The 17,103-nt window shown below is 42.8% G+C and overlaps 1 protein-coding gene across 1 annotated transcript in view; it reads left to right on the top strand.

The window, feature by feature from the left end:
* Window positions 1-17,103, top strand: part of pcloa (piccolo presynaptic cytomatrix protein a) — a 755,467-nt gene that overhangs the window by 539,402 nt on the left and 198,962 nt on the right. Inside the window, exon 14 of the mRNA XM_078553074.1 lies at window positions 7,393-7,440. Within this exon, the coding sequence (XP_078409200.1) occupies window positions 7,393-7,440 (48 nt within the window). The remainder of the gene's footprint in view (window positions 1-7,392; window positions 7,441-17,103) is intronic.

Here is a 17,103-nt window from a genome sequence, read left to right as displayed (position 1 = left end):
AAAGGCTACTGCACAAAATGAGAATTCATGGTGTAGAGGATAACATGGTTAGAGGATTGGTTAGCTAACAGGAATTAGAGAGTTGGGAAAGATTGGACCATTGTCGGGTTGATAAGCTGTAACTAGTGGAGTGCCACAAGATTAATTGCTGGGGCCTGTACTATTTGCATCAATGACTTGGATGAAGGGACCAAATGTATGGTTGCTAAATTTTCTGAGGATGCAAAGATAAGTAGGAGAATAAGTTGTGAAGAGGACATAAGGAGTCTGCAAAGGTATATTGATTGGTTAAGTGAGTCGGCACAAATTGGTAGATGGAGATAATGTGGGAGAGTGTGAACTTTTCTACTTTGGCAGGAAGAATAGAAAAGCAGCAGATTATTGAAATGGGGAGAGATTGGAGAACTCTGTGGTACAGAGAGGTCAGGCTGTCTTGGTACATGATTTGCAATAAGTTAGTATGTAGATACAGCAAGTGATTCGAAAGGCAAATGGATCCTCGTTGTTTATATTCCATTCATCTTGCAATAAAAGTGGGGAAGTTTTGCTGCAAGTGTTGGTGAGATTGCATCTGAAGTACAATATTCAGATTTGGTCTCCTTACTTAAGAAAGGATATAATTGTAATAGAAGCAGTTCAGAGAAGCTCAGCTGATTGCAAAATAGAAAGTGTATCTCTTCTCAGCTGATTCCTGGGATTAAGGGGTTTAATTTGGTGGAAATGTTGGGAAGATTGGGTCTGTATTCATTAGAGTTTAGAAGATTGAGAGGTGATCTTATTGAAACATAAACGATCCTGAGGGGACTTGACAGGGTGGATGCTGAGAGGATGTTTCCCCTTGTGGGAGAGACTAGAACTAGGATCACAGTTTTAAAATAAGGGGTCACAGAATCAAAGAATTGTTACAGTGCAGAAGGAGGCCATTCAGCCCATCATGGCTGCACCGACTCTCCAAACGAGCATTATGGCTCAGTGCCATTCACAGAATCGCACAGTGTGGAAGAGGCCCTTCGGCCCATCAAGTCTGCACCGACACGTGAGAAACATTCTCCTGCCTTTTCCCTGTAACCCTGTGCATTGTTTCCATTTAAATAATCATCCAATTCCCTCTTGAATGCCTCGATTGAACCTGCCTCCACCACACTTCCAGACAGTACATTCCAGACCCGAACCACTCGCTGTGTCTCACGTCACACTTGCTTCTGTTGCAAATCACTTTAAAACTGTGCTCTCTCTCTCTATGAGCGGGAGCAGTTTCTCCCTATTTACTATTTTCCAGCCCCCTCATGATTTTCAACACCTCTATCAAATCTCCTTTTAGCCTTCTCCTCTCCAAAGAGAACTGTCTCAGCTTCTCCAATCTGTCTTCATAACTGAATTTTCTCACCTCTGGAATCATTTAATAAACCTCTTCTGCATTCTCTCCAATGTGTTCACATCCTTCCTAAAGTGTGGTGACCTCTCCAAGTCACTCACCATCCTGACTTGGAAATATATCACCGTTCCTTCATTGTCCCTGGGTCAAAATCCTGGAACTCCCTCCCTAACAGCACTGTGGGTGTACCTACACCACATGGACTGCAGCGGTTCAACAAGGCAGCTCACTACCACCTTCTCAAGGGCAACTAGGGACGGGCAATAAATGCTGGCCCAACCAGTGAAGGCCACATCCCGTAAGTGAATTTTTAAAATGCCCCAGCTGAGGTTTAACTAGTGTCCTAAACTAGTTAAGGGTCTTCCATTTTAGATGAAGATAAGAATTGTTTCTTTCGAAGGGTTGTCAGTCTGTGGAACTCTCTTCCCCAGAGATCAGTGGAGGCTAGATCATTGAATATTTTAAAAACTGAATTAGACAGATTATTCATTAACAAGGAAGTCAAAGGGTAGGGGGAGAGACAGGAAAGTGGAGTGGAGGCACAATCGGATCAGCCATGATCTTATCAAATTGGAGAGCAGATGAATGGCTGAATGCCCTTCTCCTGCTCCTGCTCCTCATTTATATGTTCGTATGTACGTAAATCCTTGCAGCTCCCATTTAAATCCTGAGGCACCACTAATTTGTGGTGTGATCAGGGATAATGACTGTTAATAGACTCATTAATGAAACTAACTGACCTGAAGTCCCGGAGGTCAGCCCCTTCTTTCCTCGGCCTTAATCGGGGTGGGGCGGGGTTTGTCTGCTGTCGGGAGACTGTTGAATGGCCTCTCTCACAGTTAAGTGGGACCAGCCATGTTTCCCACCACAACAGACGGGATTGAATTCTGTCCGTACATCCAGAAATATTTTGTACCCTGCCATGCCTGTTTCTGAGCCAGGTCTCCGTTATCTTTCCACAAGGCTATCTGTGCCTCAGCTCACTAACTTTATCCATTATACTGTGCACGTTCAAGTATATGCACTGTAACCCTAATTTGCACTTTATTATATTCCCTCTTACTCAGACCCCACCTAATACAATACTATCTCCTATTCTAGTGCTATCTGTCTCTCCTAGTTCTCTGAGCACCATGCTTTGCCTCACTAATATAGCTTAGTTCCCACACCCCTGTCAGATCGGTCCCCAGTAATGCTAGCAAACAGCCTTGCAAGCATATTGGTTACAGCTCTGATCCAATGCAACCCTGTACAGGTCCCATCTCCCCAGAAATAATCCTAATGTCCCAGGAATCCAAAGCTCTCCTTCCTGCACCATCTCTGCAGCCTCCCATCCATCTGCTCTTGCAGCTGGCCTTACAACATGTCGAATCATGAACTGTCAGGGTCAAATAGACTGGGAGTTTTGGGGAAGAAACCCATAGAAGTTGCTGCTGTGCCAGGCAAAAGGAAAGGACTGTTTTTGGATTAACCACCAAGCAGAGGACCAGTTAGGAGGGAACACCTTGTCTAAGGAAACAAGGATTGTGAAGAATTAAAGACCACTGAATCATCAGAGTGTACCTTGCAAATGGAAGTCCATCAATTGTGCTTACAGGATGTGGGTGCCACTGGTTAAATCAGCATTTATTAGCCATCCCTAACTGCCTTTGAGAAATTGTTGTGTTTGGGTCCTCAAGTGTGCTAATGAAGTTTGCTGGATAGGATAGGCTCTGAATTTAGTTGAAAGCCACATGCCAAGGTGGAACTGAACTCCTCCATGTTCCTTTGAAGACTTTCTGGCAGGTCTGCCAATGCACCAAGCATCTCTGTCACATTCCCATCAGCCTTTTGCTGTACCCCATCACACTGAAGTGTTCATCTGAGATCTCTGCAACAGAACTTGTGTTTGACCACACCCTCTGGCAAGCTGGCACATGTTCTATCATTTCTCCCATCCCCCCTGCATCCACTCATGCCCAGTGACTCACCACATGCATAGCCTGCTCTATGCCAACCTCTAAGATACACTCAGTTTCAGCATTTGAACTGGTGCCTGGCCAGGTAACAGCTCTTGGGTATCTGAAAATCTGAAAGAAGATTTTGAAAGTGCTTTCACTAACCTTGACCACTTGTGTGAGGTCATTGAACTTTACATCCAGCTGCACGAGACTAGACTCTTAGCATCGGCCTCCACAGCCATCCACTCCCACTGCCTTTGCTCAGTCTGTTTGGAAGGCCACATGGCCCCATGCAGATAGAATTCGCTGTGTACAGTATTGGTCACCTTATTTAAGGAAGGATGTAAATGCATTGGAAGCAGTTCATAGAAGGTTTACCAGACTAACACCTGGAAAGGGTGGGTTGTCTTATGAGGAAAGGTTGGACAGGCTTGGCTTGTATCCACTGGCATTTAGGAGAGTAAGAGGTGACTTAATTGAAACATATAAGATCCTGAGAGATCATGACAGGGTGGATGTGGAGAGGATATTTCCTCTTGTGGGAGAATCTAGAACTAGAGGGTCACTGTTTAAAAATAAGGGGTCGCTCATTTAAGACCGAGATGAGGAGAATTTTTTTCTCTCAGAGGGTAGTGAGTCTTTGGAACTCTCTGCCTCAAAAGTTGGTGGAAGCAGAATCTCTGAATATTTTTAAGGCAGAGCGAAACAGATTCTTGATAAGCACGGGGGTGAAAGGTTATCGGGGGTAGGCAGGAATGTGGAGTTGAGATTCAGGTCAGATCAGCCATGATCTTATTGAAAGGCAGCGCATTCTTTTGGACAATTGTTAAGATTAATTGTACTGCCTCAGCCTCAGTATGATCAAGGCAGCCTTCCTGTTTTGTATGATTGGATAAATTCACTAAACTATCAAGAAGGAAAAGAAATGCCTTCCTAATGAAGCAGTTTGCAATGGTGGCTTTTAAATTCTGTTTCACCTCTGCTCATTCTTCCAGTCGTGCTGTAGTTCATTTGGGATGAAAACCACTGCACCATGTCTGAGAGCAAATGATGTGCTCAAAATCCATTAAGTCAGGAAAAAGTACTTCACCTGCCACACTACTCTCTGTAGACTTCAGTAACTTAAAATAGAGTCATAGAGGTCTACAGCACAGAAAAGGGCCCTTCAGCCCTTCGAGTCTGTGCTTGTCAAACAAGTACCTAACTACTCTAATTCCATTTTCCAGCACTAGACCCATAGCCTTGTATGCCATGGCATCACAAGTGTATACCCAAATACTTCTTAAATGTTATGAAGATTTCTAACTCTACCACCCTTTCAGGCAGCGAGTTCCAGATTCCCACTACCCTCTGGGTGAAAAAAATTCTTCCTCACATCTCCTGCCCCTTACCTTAAATCTATGCCCCCTGGGTTATTGGTCCCTCCACCAAGGGAAAAAGTTCCTTCCTGTCTACCCTATCTATGCCTCTCATAATGTTATAACACTCAATCATGTCCCCCCTCAATCTCCTCTGCTCCAAGGAAAACAACCCCAGTCTATCCAATCTGTCTTCATAACTAAAACTCTCCAGCCCAGGCAACATCCTGGTAAATCTCCTCTGCACTCTCTCTCATGCAATCACATCCTTCCTATAATGCAGATTCCAGAACTGCACACAATAGTCTAGCTGTGGCCTAACCAGCATTTTATACAGTTCCAGCATAACCTTCTGCTCTTATATTCTGTGCCTCGGCTAATAAAGGCAAGTATCCCATATGCCTTCTTAACCACCTTATCTACCTGTCCCGCTACCTTAAGGGACCAGTGGACATGCACACCAAGGTCCCTCTGATCCTCGGTACTTCCCAGGGTCCTACCATTCATCGTGTATTCCCGTGCCTTGTATGTCCTGCCCAAGTGCATCACCTCACACTTATCTGGATTAAATTCCATTTGCCATTGATCAGCCCATCTGACCAGCCCATCTATATCCTCCTGTAATCTAAGGCTATCCTCCTCACTATTTACCAGCCCACCAATTTTCGTGTCAGCCGCAAACTTATGTATCAACCCTCCTACATTCAAGTCTAAATCATTTATATATATATCACAAACAGCAAGGGTCCCAACACCGATCCCTGTGGAACCCCACTGGACACAGGCATCCAGTCACAAACACACCCCTCGACCATCATCCTCTGTTTCCTGCCACTCTGGAAACCACCAAACATTTCTACAATCACAACAAGAGCTCATAGAAATTAATCAGCAGCGAACCTAAAAGTAGTTGATCTCTTTAAGTTGTGCTGTTGGGGGTAATTCCTGCCACTGAGAATGTGTTCAGCGGTACGAGCTTAAGAGAGAGCATTGTCTAGGCACTGAGCTCGAGAATTACAGTGTGGCACCCAATCAACTTTTCATATCAATTGAAATTCTATTCTGCACACATCCAATAGACGCTAGCTGTGCGTGCAATAATGTCGTCACCAAAATGGCATCCGGTGTGGCTCCCACCCGGGGTGTGCATGCGCGGCATGGATGAAATTTTGGAGCCAAAATGGATATTGTGGCACCAACGAAGCAGACAACACTGAGCTGAATTTTTCAGCTTGTAACTTTTGTTTGGATTTATCTTATGAGAGTGAACTCTTTCTCTCAGGTTGTAATTATCTTTAATGAAATTAAGTTTATTAGTTAAATATTGTCCTGACCGGTCATGAGTCAAAAGCCCAAGCCTTTTCATAATTACACTGAATTGACAGTCTTATTCAAGGATGGCTTCTTTGGGAAGTAGCCCAGCAGGATGCGTTTCTTTAAAGCTGGATTTCAGGTGATTTAAGGTCCATTGGATTCAGTCACGTATTGACCTGGATGTGTTTCACAATGACATCATGTCATAAAACTGGACAAATATTTATCAAATGATTCGATTAGCCTTTTTTCTCTGAACTCTCTTATCTTCATCTGTTTCACTGACCTTTTAAATCAGCAAAGCATAACATTTATACAGAAATATGGTTCAAGAATCATAACAGAGCTTCTTCTAGGTTGTAAGCACAATTAAGGAAGGAGAGAGAGAGTGTAGAAGGAGAGAAAGAATGAAGGAAATCGAGTGAGAATAATGGCAGAAAGAAACACACAAGAGGTATCTCTGAGTTTGTATTGCATTGAAAGGGTCAAATTGAGGTTCAGGCTTTCCCTTAGCTTTTGCATTATTACTGCTAGTTCCCAGAAATCCTGTTTAATGTCAGAACAACTGATCAAAATGGGATTGATGGAAGTATGACAGAAGGTTAGCAGTGAACAACTGACCACAGAAATATGGGATGCAAGAAAGAAAATGAAAGTAAAGAGCAGATACAATTAACAACAAATGAAGAGAGTGCTGAGTAGAGTGCATACCTCCAAATTATATAGCTCTTCCTTGAGGCTTTTCCTTGCCTGGTTGATGCTCTGTAATGACAAAGCTGAAAAAATATTTTTATTAAAAGCTCACATCTTACTTCTAAGAAGGCTTCAGGCCAATCCATATCCAACAATCTGCTTCCAAAACTCTGCTAACATTTTGACAGCCATGTCAAATTTCACTACAGCAGCTGAAACAATCAACAGCATTCTAAAACAATCAACAACATTCTAAAACAATCAACAGCATTCTAAAACAATCAACAACATTCTAAATCAAACAACAACATTCTAAATTAAACAACAACATTCTAAATCAAACAACAACATTCTAAATTAAACAACAACATTCTAAAACAAACAACCCACAAGACTCTTTTAAAAAAAGTCAACTCACCCTATCTTCCAATGTTAACAGATCCTCTAAAAATTTCCAAGATCTTGATCACAATCCACAACTTTGACAAAAACTAATCACTTCTTCCTTGGGCCATACCTTTTCTGTGTACCATGTTTCGTTCAAACCTGTTCCTTAGTTTTTGAGATATATTGTTGACAAACAGACTAACAAGCAGGAGCGAAAACATTACCTCCACTGACCTTCAGCGGTGGAATCAATAAGTAACAGTTATGTAAAATGTCTAATCATTATGTGAAATAGGTATCTCACCTTATTTTCATTATTTTACAGCCCCTTGAAACAGCAAGCAAATCACATCCAATTACTGGTGAAATTCAGGTAAAATTCGGGTTTCATTTTATGATATGTTACAGTTCATGCTTCATTTTTCTAACAGTACACAACGTATCAAATGTCATTACTAAATTGAGCTTTCTAAAGCTATTCTGTAAAACCTGTCTACTGTCCAGTTTTATATCCATATTAGATTATTAATTTAAAATCACATGGTCTAAGTATATCTCACAAATTGCTACCAGATTTAAACAGCGCAAGGTAATAAGCTTTACGTTTTCCTTTAAATTGTAAGCCCCACAATTTAGAACAGCAAATAAATTCATGATGTTATATCAGGTCAGTGCATAATGTGAATGATTTATAAATCAGGACAATTAGAGAATTAAACATGTGGCTCATGTGAGAATTAGGGGCTTTGATTCATGGGCACTGGCATCAGTGTGCAGAAAAGAGAGCATACCTTCAAATTAAATAACTCTTCCATGAGGCTTTCCTATTCCATTGGGATGGGCTGCACTTGAACTGAGCTGGGACCAGTATCCTGATCAATTGGCTTAATAGGGTTGTGGACAGAGCTTTAAACTAGCAGAATGGTGGGGGGTGGGAGGGGGGGATTGGAGGGTTCAGGGGATTTAGAAATACAAAGGGAAAAGCCAAGGCAATGGTACAGTGTAGCAATGTAGGTAAAGACAAGTAGAGTGGGACAGGAAGGGACAGATTTAACTGTAATTGTGCATCATTGAGCGAGGTCCATCTAGGGAATAGTAGTAAAAAATGAAATGAAAGGCTCTTTATCTAAATGTGTGAAGCATCTGCAATAAGATAGATGAACTAGTGGCACAAATAGAAGTAAGTGGTTTAGTTTTAATCACCATTAGAGAGACGTGGTTACAAGGTGACCAAGGTTAGAAAATAAATATTCCAGGGTGCACAGTATTTCAGGAAGACAGATGAAATGGCAAAGCAGAAGGGGCAGCCCTGATTGTAAAGGATGATATAAGGACAACAGTAAAAAAGGATCTGAACTCAAAATTTGATGATGTGCAATCAGTATGGGTCGAGATTAGAAATAGCAAGAATCAGAAAACACTGGTGGGAGGAGCTTATAAGCCCCCTAACAGTATTTATAGCATTGGATAGAGCATTAAAGAAGGAATTATTGGAGCTTGTAGCAAAATCAATGTAATAATTGTGGGGGACATTAATCTTCTAATAGAGTGGGACAATCAAATTGGTAAAGGTGGTCTGGAAGATGAATTTGTAGAATGTCTCTGTGATAGTTTCCTGGAGCAATACATAGTGGAACTGACTAGGAAAAAAATATTTTAGTTGTAACATTGTGTAATGAGGCAGGGTTAATTAGTAATATCACATTAAAAAATTCACTGGGAAATGATAGTCATAATACAATTGAATTCTGTCTCAAATTTGAAAGTGCTAATCTCAAACAAGAAACTTTAAAAAAGCCAATTACATCGGTATGAGGGGAGGACTGGTGAAGGCTGATTGGGTAAATAGACTAAAAGGTATGGCCATAAATAAACAGTGGGAAATATTTACAGAAACAATTCAAATGTTCAACAAAAATACATTCCATTAAAAAAAATCCACAAGAAAGACCCGTCTGTGGTTCACTTTGGAAGTTAAAAATAGTATTCGATTAAACAAAGAGAGTTATAATGTTGCAAAGAACAGTAGCAAGACTGAGGATTGGGTGTGTTTTAGAAAGCAACAAAGTTAAAAAGTTAAAAAGGGAAAAAATAGAATATGAGAGTAAACTAGCCAGGAATATAAAACAGCTTGTAATAGAATATGAGAGTAAACTAGCCAGGAATATAAAACAGCTTGTAATAGAATATGAGAGTAAACTAGCCAGGAATATAAAACAGCTTGTAATAGAATATGAGAGTAAACTAGCCAGGAATATGAAACAGCTTGTAATAGAATATGAGAGTAAACTAGCCAGGAATATAAAACAGCTTGTAATAGAATATGAGAGTAAACTAGCCAGGAATATAAAACAGCTTGTAATAGAATATGAGAGTAAACTAGCCAGGAATATAAAACAGCTTGTAATAGAATATGAGAGTAAACTAGCCAGGAATATAAAACAGCTTGTAATAGAATATGAGAGTAAACTAGCCAGGAATATAAAACAGCTTGTAATAGAATATGAGAGTAAACTAGCCAGGAATATAAAACAGCTTGTAATAGAATATGAGAGTAAACTAGCCAGGAATATAAAACAGCTTGTCAGGGCTTTTACAAGTATAGAAAAAAGGAAGAGAGTAGCTAAAGTAAACATTTGTCATTTAGGAGCAGAGACAGGAGAAATTATCATGGGGAATGAGGAACTGACAGAGACATTGAACAAATATTTTGTGTCTGTCTTCAAGTAGAAATAAAGGGTAACCTAGGGGCTAAAAGTGTGCAAAATTAAGGTAAATAATATCAGCAGAGATAAAGTATTAGAGAAACTTATGGAACTAAAATCCAACAAATCCCTGGGACCTAATGGCCTACACCCTAGGGTTCTAAAAGAGAGAGCTGCAGAGATAGCGAATGTGCTGGCTATGATTTTCCAGAATTCCCTGGATTCTAGAATGTTCCCTTCAGATTGGAAGTTGGTAAATATTATGCCACTTTTCAAGAGAAGGGAGATCGGAGATGGCGGTGTAGTGGTAACGTTTCTAGACTAGAAATCCAGAGACCCAGGCTAATGTTCTTGGGAACTTAGGTTCAAACCCCACCATGGGTAACTGGTTAATAAATCTGAAATTTAAAGCTAAAGATGCAGTAGCAAACATTTAAGGGGATATTTCAGAATACACAGAATAGATAAATTCCAACGAGTAAGAAAAAGTCTAAGGGACGGACACACCATCTGTGGTTAACTAGGAAGATTAAAGATAGTATCAAACTTAAAGAAAAAGTATGTAATTGCTAAATGATAGGTGGAAGGGCAGGAGATTGGACAGAATATAAGGAACAGCAAAGGGTGACTAAAAGATTAATAAGGAGAGAAAAATTAGAGTACGAGAGAAAGCTAGCCAGAAATGTTAAAACAGAAAGTAGGAGTTTCTATAAATATTTTAAAAACAAGTTAACAAAATGAGCGTTGGTCCTATAGAAAGTGAGTCTGGAGAATTGATAATGGAAAACAAAGATGCAGAGGAATGGAATAGGTATTTTGCATCAGTCTTCATGATAGAGGATACAAGAGGATACAACATCCCAGAAGCAGCTATAAATCAGGAAATGGAAGGCAGGGAGGAACTCAGGAAAATCAGAATCACCAGAGAAGCGGTACTGAGTAAATTGTTGGAGCTGTGGGCTGACAAGTTCCTAGGTCCTGCTGGACTTCATCCTAGGGTCTTAAAAGAAGTGGCTAGTGAGATAGTTGATGCGATGGTTTTAATTTTCCAAAACTCCCTAGATTTAGGAAGGCCCCATTAGACTGGGAGATAGCAAATGTAACTCCGTTGTTCGAAAAGGGAGGGAGACAGAAAGTGGGAAACTGCCAGTTAGCCTAACATCTGTCGTAGGGAAAATGTTAGAAGCTAATATTAAAGAAGCTGTAGCAGGGCACTTGGATAAATTCAAGGTAATCAAGCACATGCAGGGAGAGACAGCCTTGAGCAGTCCAAGACCGTACACTACAGACTGCAGCAAAATCACCTTTTTATACACAGTTAGTCACCTACACATATTCTACATCATCACAATCACATGCTCAACAGATGCCTGCAGCTTTGGTCCCTTATTCCCTGTGTGTACAGACACTAGACATTGTTCTCATCCTTGCAAGATCACCAGATCTTGCTAATAGTGCAGGAGGCTGGGCCTCCTTGATCCCAATAACCACTCCCTGGCCTTGTTCTTTGTTTTACTAGCTTGCCTCTCATTTCTTATCCTGTCTAAAACACATCTGCTATCCCCAGTTCTGCTTTTCTGCTTACAGTTCTGTTTTTACTGAAACACTTTTAACAGAACAAAATTATAAAATTGTTAACCCTTTCATTATTATTAAAGACATTACAGCAGGGCACTTCGAAAAATTCAAGGCAATCAGGCAGAGTCAACAAGGCTTTGTGAAAGGGAAATCATGTTAAAAAATGTATTAGAGTTCTTTGGAGAAGTAACACATGTTGTGGATAAAGAGGGCCACTGGATATGCTGTACTTAGATTTCCAGATAAGGTGCCACATCAAAGATTATTGCGGAAAATAAAAGCTCATGGTGTAGGGGATAACATGGGATGTGGCAAGGCTGACTCAGCCAGCATTTATTGCCCATCCCTAATTGCCCTTGTTCAGAGTCAACCACATTGCTGTGGGCCTGGAGTCACACAAATACCAGACCAGGTAAGGACAGCAGATTTCCTTCTCTGAAGGGCATTAGTGAACCAGATGGGTTTTTAAGACAATGGTTTCATGGTCATCATCAGACTTATATAGTTCCAGATTTTTATTCAATTCAAATTGCACTATCTGCTATGGTGAGATTTGAACGCAGGTCCCCAGAGCATTCCATTGGGTCTCTGGCATACCAGACTGTAACAATACCACTATGCGACCACCTCCCCATTGGCATGGAATGAAGATTGGCTAGCTAACAGGAAACAGAGTGTAGGGATAAATGGATCATTTTCTGGTTGGTAAGATATAACGAGTGGTGTGCCACAGGGATCAGTGCTGGGGCCTCAACATTTTGCAATTTATATGAATAACTTGGATGAAGGGACTGAAGGTATGGATGCAAAGTTTGCTGATGACACAAAGATAGGTGAGAAAGTAAGTTGTGAAGAGGACATAAGGATGCTACAAAGGGATATACATAGGTTAATGGGTGGGCAAAGACCTGGCAAATGGAGTATAATGTGGGCAAATGTGAAATTGTCCATTTTAGCAGGAAGAATAAAAGAGAAGCGTATTATCTCAATGGTGGGAGATTGCAGAGCTCTGAGATTCAGAGGGATCTGGGTGTCCTAGTGCATGAATCACAAAAGGCTAGGATGCAGGTACAGCAAGTAATTAGGAAAGCTAATAGAATGTCATTATTTATTGCGAGGGGAATTGAATACAAAAGTAGGGAGGTTATGCTTCAGTTGTACAGGGCATTGATTAGACAATATCTGGAGTACTGTGAACAGCATTGGTCTCCTTTTTTAAGAAGGATGTAAATGCATTAAAAGTAGTTTAGAGAAGGTTTTCCAGACTAATTCCTGGAAAGGGTGGGTTGTCTTATGAGGAAATGTTGGACAGGCTAGGCTTGTATCCGCTGGAGTTTAGAAGAGTGAGAGGCGACTTGATTGAAACATGTATGATCCTGAGAGGTCTTGACAGGGTAGATGTGGAGAGGATGTTTCCTCTTGTGAAAGAATCGAGAACTAGGGGTCACTGTTTAAAAATTAGGGGTTGTCCATTTAAGACAGAGATGAGGAGAATTTCTTTTCTCTCAGAGGGTCATGAGTCTTTGAAACTCTTTCTGAAAAGGCGGTGGAAGCAGAGTCTTTGAATATTTTTAAGGCAGAGCTAGATAGATTCTTGGTAAGCAAGGGAGTGAACGGTTATCAGGGGTAGGCAGGAATATGGGGTTGAGTTTACAGTCAGATCAGCCATGATTTTATTGAATGTCAAAGCAGGCTTGAGGGGCCAAGTGGTCTCCTCCTGCTCCTAATTTGTAGGTTTGTATGTTCTGTTTGAGGTAAATTCAGGGCCTGCATCCTTGCCCTACCCATGGTGGAGATCATGGCTTGGACCTGCCTTTGGGCAGTGAACGGAAAAAGAAGATACTTGTATTGGAGGCAGTACAGCGAGGATTCACTAAATGGATTCCTGGGGTGAAGGGTTGTCCTATGATGAAAGGCTGAGGAAATTGGGTCTATATTCTCTGGGGTTTAGAAGATTGAGAGGTGATCTCATTGAAACATGCAAGGTGCTAAAGGGGCTGGATAGAGTGGATACCAAGAGGTTATTTCCACTGTTCGGGGAATCTAAAACATGGGGGCACAGTCTCAGGATAAGAGGCCGATCATTTAGGAACGAGATGAGGAGAAATTACTTCACACAAAGGGTTGTGAATCTTTGGCATTCTCTCCCTCAGAAGGTTGTGGATGGTCCATCGTTGAATATATTTGAGGCTGAGATAGACAGATTTTTGATCTATCAGGGAGTCAAGCTATGCAGGGAGTGGGCAGGGAAGTGGAGTTGAAGCCTGGGGTCATGATCATATTGAATGATGGAGCAGCCTCAAGTGACTGTAAGGTCTACTTCTGCACCTATTTTTTGTGTTCTTTTGTTAATTGTAAATCAGTTCTGAAGGATTTTCTTAAGTATGTGGTCATGATCGAAGCAGTATTATGTATATTATTAAACTTTGTTGCCAATGGAGTTTAGAATAATTCTGCAATATAGGTGCTTATCTCCAAATGAAAATGGATTTGGAACCATGGAGAATATTTAGGCTCCTGTTGGAAATTTGTGTTGGCACTAAAAGTTACTCATTGTTATCGCTAAAGCAACAAATATGATTTCCGATCCCACTCAAAGAACAAAGAACAGTACAGCACAGGAACAGGCCCTTCGGCCCTCCAAGCCTGCGTCGATCATATTGCCCGTCAACTAAAACATTTTGCACTTCCGGGGTCTGTATCCCTCTATTCCCATCCTATTCATGTATTTGTCAAGCTGCCTCTTAAACACCACTATCGTACCTGCTTCCACCATCTCCTCTGGCAGCGAATTCCAGACACTCACTACCCTCTGCGTAAAAAACTTGCCCCTGCACGTCTCCTCTATAGTTTTCTCCTCTCACCTTAAATCTATGTCCCCTAGTAATTGACTATTCCACCCAGGGAAAAAGCTTCTGACTATCTACTCTGTCCATGCCACTCATAATTTTGTAAACTTCTATCAAGTCGCCCCTCAATCTCCGTCACTCTAGTGAGAACAATCCGAGTTTCTCCAACCTCTCCTCATAGCTAATAACCTCCAGGCCAGACAGCATCCTGGTAAACCTCTGCACCCTCTCCAATGCCTCCACATCCTTCTGGTAATGTGGCGACCAGAATTGCACGCAATATTCCAAGTGTGGCCTAACCAAGATTCTATACAGCTGCAGCATGACTTCCCAGCTTTTATACTCAATACCCCTGCCAATGAAGGCAAGCATGCCATATGCCTTCCTGACTACCTTATCCACCTGCGTTGCCACTTTCAGTGACCTGTGGGCCTGTACACCCAGATCCCTCTGCCCATCGATGCACTTAAGGGTTCTGCCATTTACTGTGTAATTCCTGCCTGTATTAGACCTTCCAAAATGCATTACCTCGTATTTGTCTGGATTAAACTCCATCTGCCATTTCTCTGCCCAAGTCTCCAACCGATCTACATCCCGTTGTATCCTTTGACAATCCTCTTCACTATCTGCAACTCCTCCAACCTTAGTGTCGTCTGCAAACTTACTAATTAGCCCAGTTACACTTTCCTCCAAATCATTTATGTATACTACAAACAGCAAAGGTCCCAGCACTGATCCCTGCGGAACACCACTAGTCACAGCTCTCCATTCAGAAAAGCACCCTTCCACTGCTACCCTCTGTCTTCTATGACCAAGCCAATTCTGTATCCATCTTGCCAGCTCACCTCTGATCCCGTGCGACTTTACCTTCTGTACCAGTCTGCCATGAGGGACCTTGTCAAAGGCCTTACTGAAATCCATGTATATAACATCCACTGCCCTTCCATTGTCGATCATCTTTGTCACTTCCTCGAAAAACTCGAAAAACTCCTTCACTTTCCCTCCCTCCCATCCTCCATTTTGGCTGCAATCTCCTTCAATGAAAGATAAAATTGAGGTTGTAATAATCACAGATAATTTTATTCCTTCCTGATAAGTGACAGGAGCTTTTTGATGGATAGTGTAAAGACAATGATTTGTTGATTGTGGGAAATTATCATTGTTAGTGAGTTCCGTTTATGCGGGGAGGCAGTAGCGTCATGCTAATGTCACGGGCCACTAATCCAGAGGCCCCGGCTGATAACCTGGGGACACCATGGCAGCAAATTCAATTAATAAAACTTGAAATTAAAAAAAAGCTAATCTCAGTAATGGCTATCATGAAACCATTGTCATATAAACATACCTGGCCCAGGAAGGAAATCTGCCGTCCTTACCCAGTCCGGTCTACATGTGACTCCAGACCCACAGCAATGTGGTTGACTTTTAACTGCCCTCTGAAATGGCTGAGCAAGCCCCTTAGTCACATCAAACTGCTACAAAGGGCAACAGTTTCCCAAATTTGCACTGATTGCGGTAGAGGGCCGGCAAAGTGGCGTCATACCTGCTGACAGCGATGGTGGATTTTCACAGCTTATCGTCCCAAACTCATCTCACTATTTCTGCACTGCCAGGAAACACGCCATTCCTATGGTGGGCTGGCTCTCATTCGCCCTCCCGCAATCACCCCGCCATTGCATCATGTCAGCCGCCATGTTTAAAAGGCAGCCACCAGCAAACCGCTCATCGCTACCAGCTCACCACCACTGCCCAGGGGACATGGCCAGTAAAGGAGAAAAGACTGAAGCCCCGGGTTCCCTCAAGTGACTGCTGGATGCTGTGGATCGAGCTTTATAATAGGCACGGGATCACAGTCTGGTGAGCAAATTGCACTGTCTGATCCACAGCAGGTGGAGGCAGAGACTTCCCAGGTCCCCGGCACTCGGAGGGCAGCTGGAGGCCAAATATTTGCTGAGTCCGAGTCAGATGATGAGCCTCTGGACTCGGTCATGTCACAGTCGCTGGAGCTGCAAAGGGAAGCTCAGGAACATCAGGAAGAGATGTCCGCTGCACTCCTCAGATTGCAAGGCATGATGGAGGAGTCTGTCCGTCTTCAGGCTGAGGTGAAAGTGCCGGCATTGCCAACACACCAAGGTCAACACTGGCAGGATGGCGGCCGCCATGAAGACCTTGGTGCAGGACATCGCTCCTGCACTGCTGCGCGGGCTCAACTCCATCACTGACACCATAGTTGGCCTCCAACAGTGTGTGTGTGAGAGGGGTGCAGGGCAGCCCGGTCTCACTCCAGCTACCCCTTCTCCTCACTTCCCCTCAAGGAGTCAGCCTGGGGCCCTCAGGCACCCATAGGGAGGAGGATCAGCAGGTCCACACTCCAGGCCCATCCACCCAGGTGACTCTGGGAGAGACCGGCCCATCCAAATCCCCTCTTCCTGTGACCTCAGCAGCTCCAGCTCCACAGGCTGAGGAGGGTGCTGCTGGCCCACAGCAGGACCCCGAAAGCAGGCCAGGGCCCTCCAGGTTTCAGCCCTCCAGTGGATGCCCGCCAAAGTCATCATAGACACAGTCGCAGTCAGCAGGCTGCCTCCACCTCCACTGTGGATGTCCAGGGAGCACCAAGGCATAGCGGCAGGATTAGGACAGTTAAGGAGAACTCATTGTCAGACCTCAGTGATGATCCAGCCTCACACTCCCTGGAAACATTACTGATGCCTGTACCTCGGTGGTGCTGGTCTTTGCTACCAGAATGTAGTGGACAGGCACCACAGAGTCCTCTCATTCTCTGGATGTGCTTTCCGCAGCTTTAAGGAGGGGCTGGCCCCCATCTCTTCAGCATCTGCGACCACTGATGATGTGCTCCAGCTCCTGAAGGGCTCAGGTGCTGAAGATGGACAAAGATCAGATGCT

Source organism: Cetorhinus maximus, chromosome 12 (assembly GCF_964194155.1).
Source record: "Cetorhinus maximus chromosome 12, sCetMax3.hap1.1, whole genome shotgun sequence".
In the NCBI taxonomy this organism is placed as follows: Eukaryota; Metazoa; Chordata; class Chondrichthyes; order Lamniformes; family Cetorhinidae; genus Cetorhinus; species Cetorhinus maximus.
This window is presented reverse-complemented; position numbering and strand designations above follow the sequence as displayed.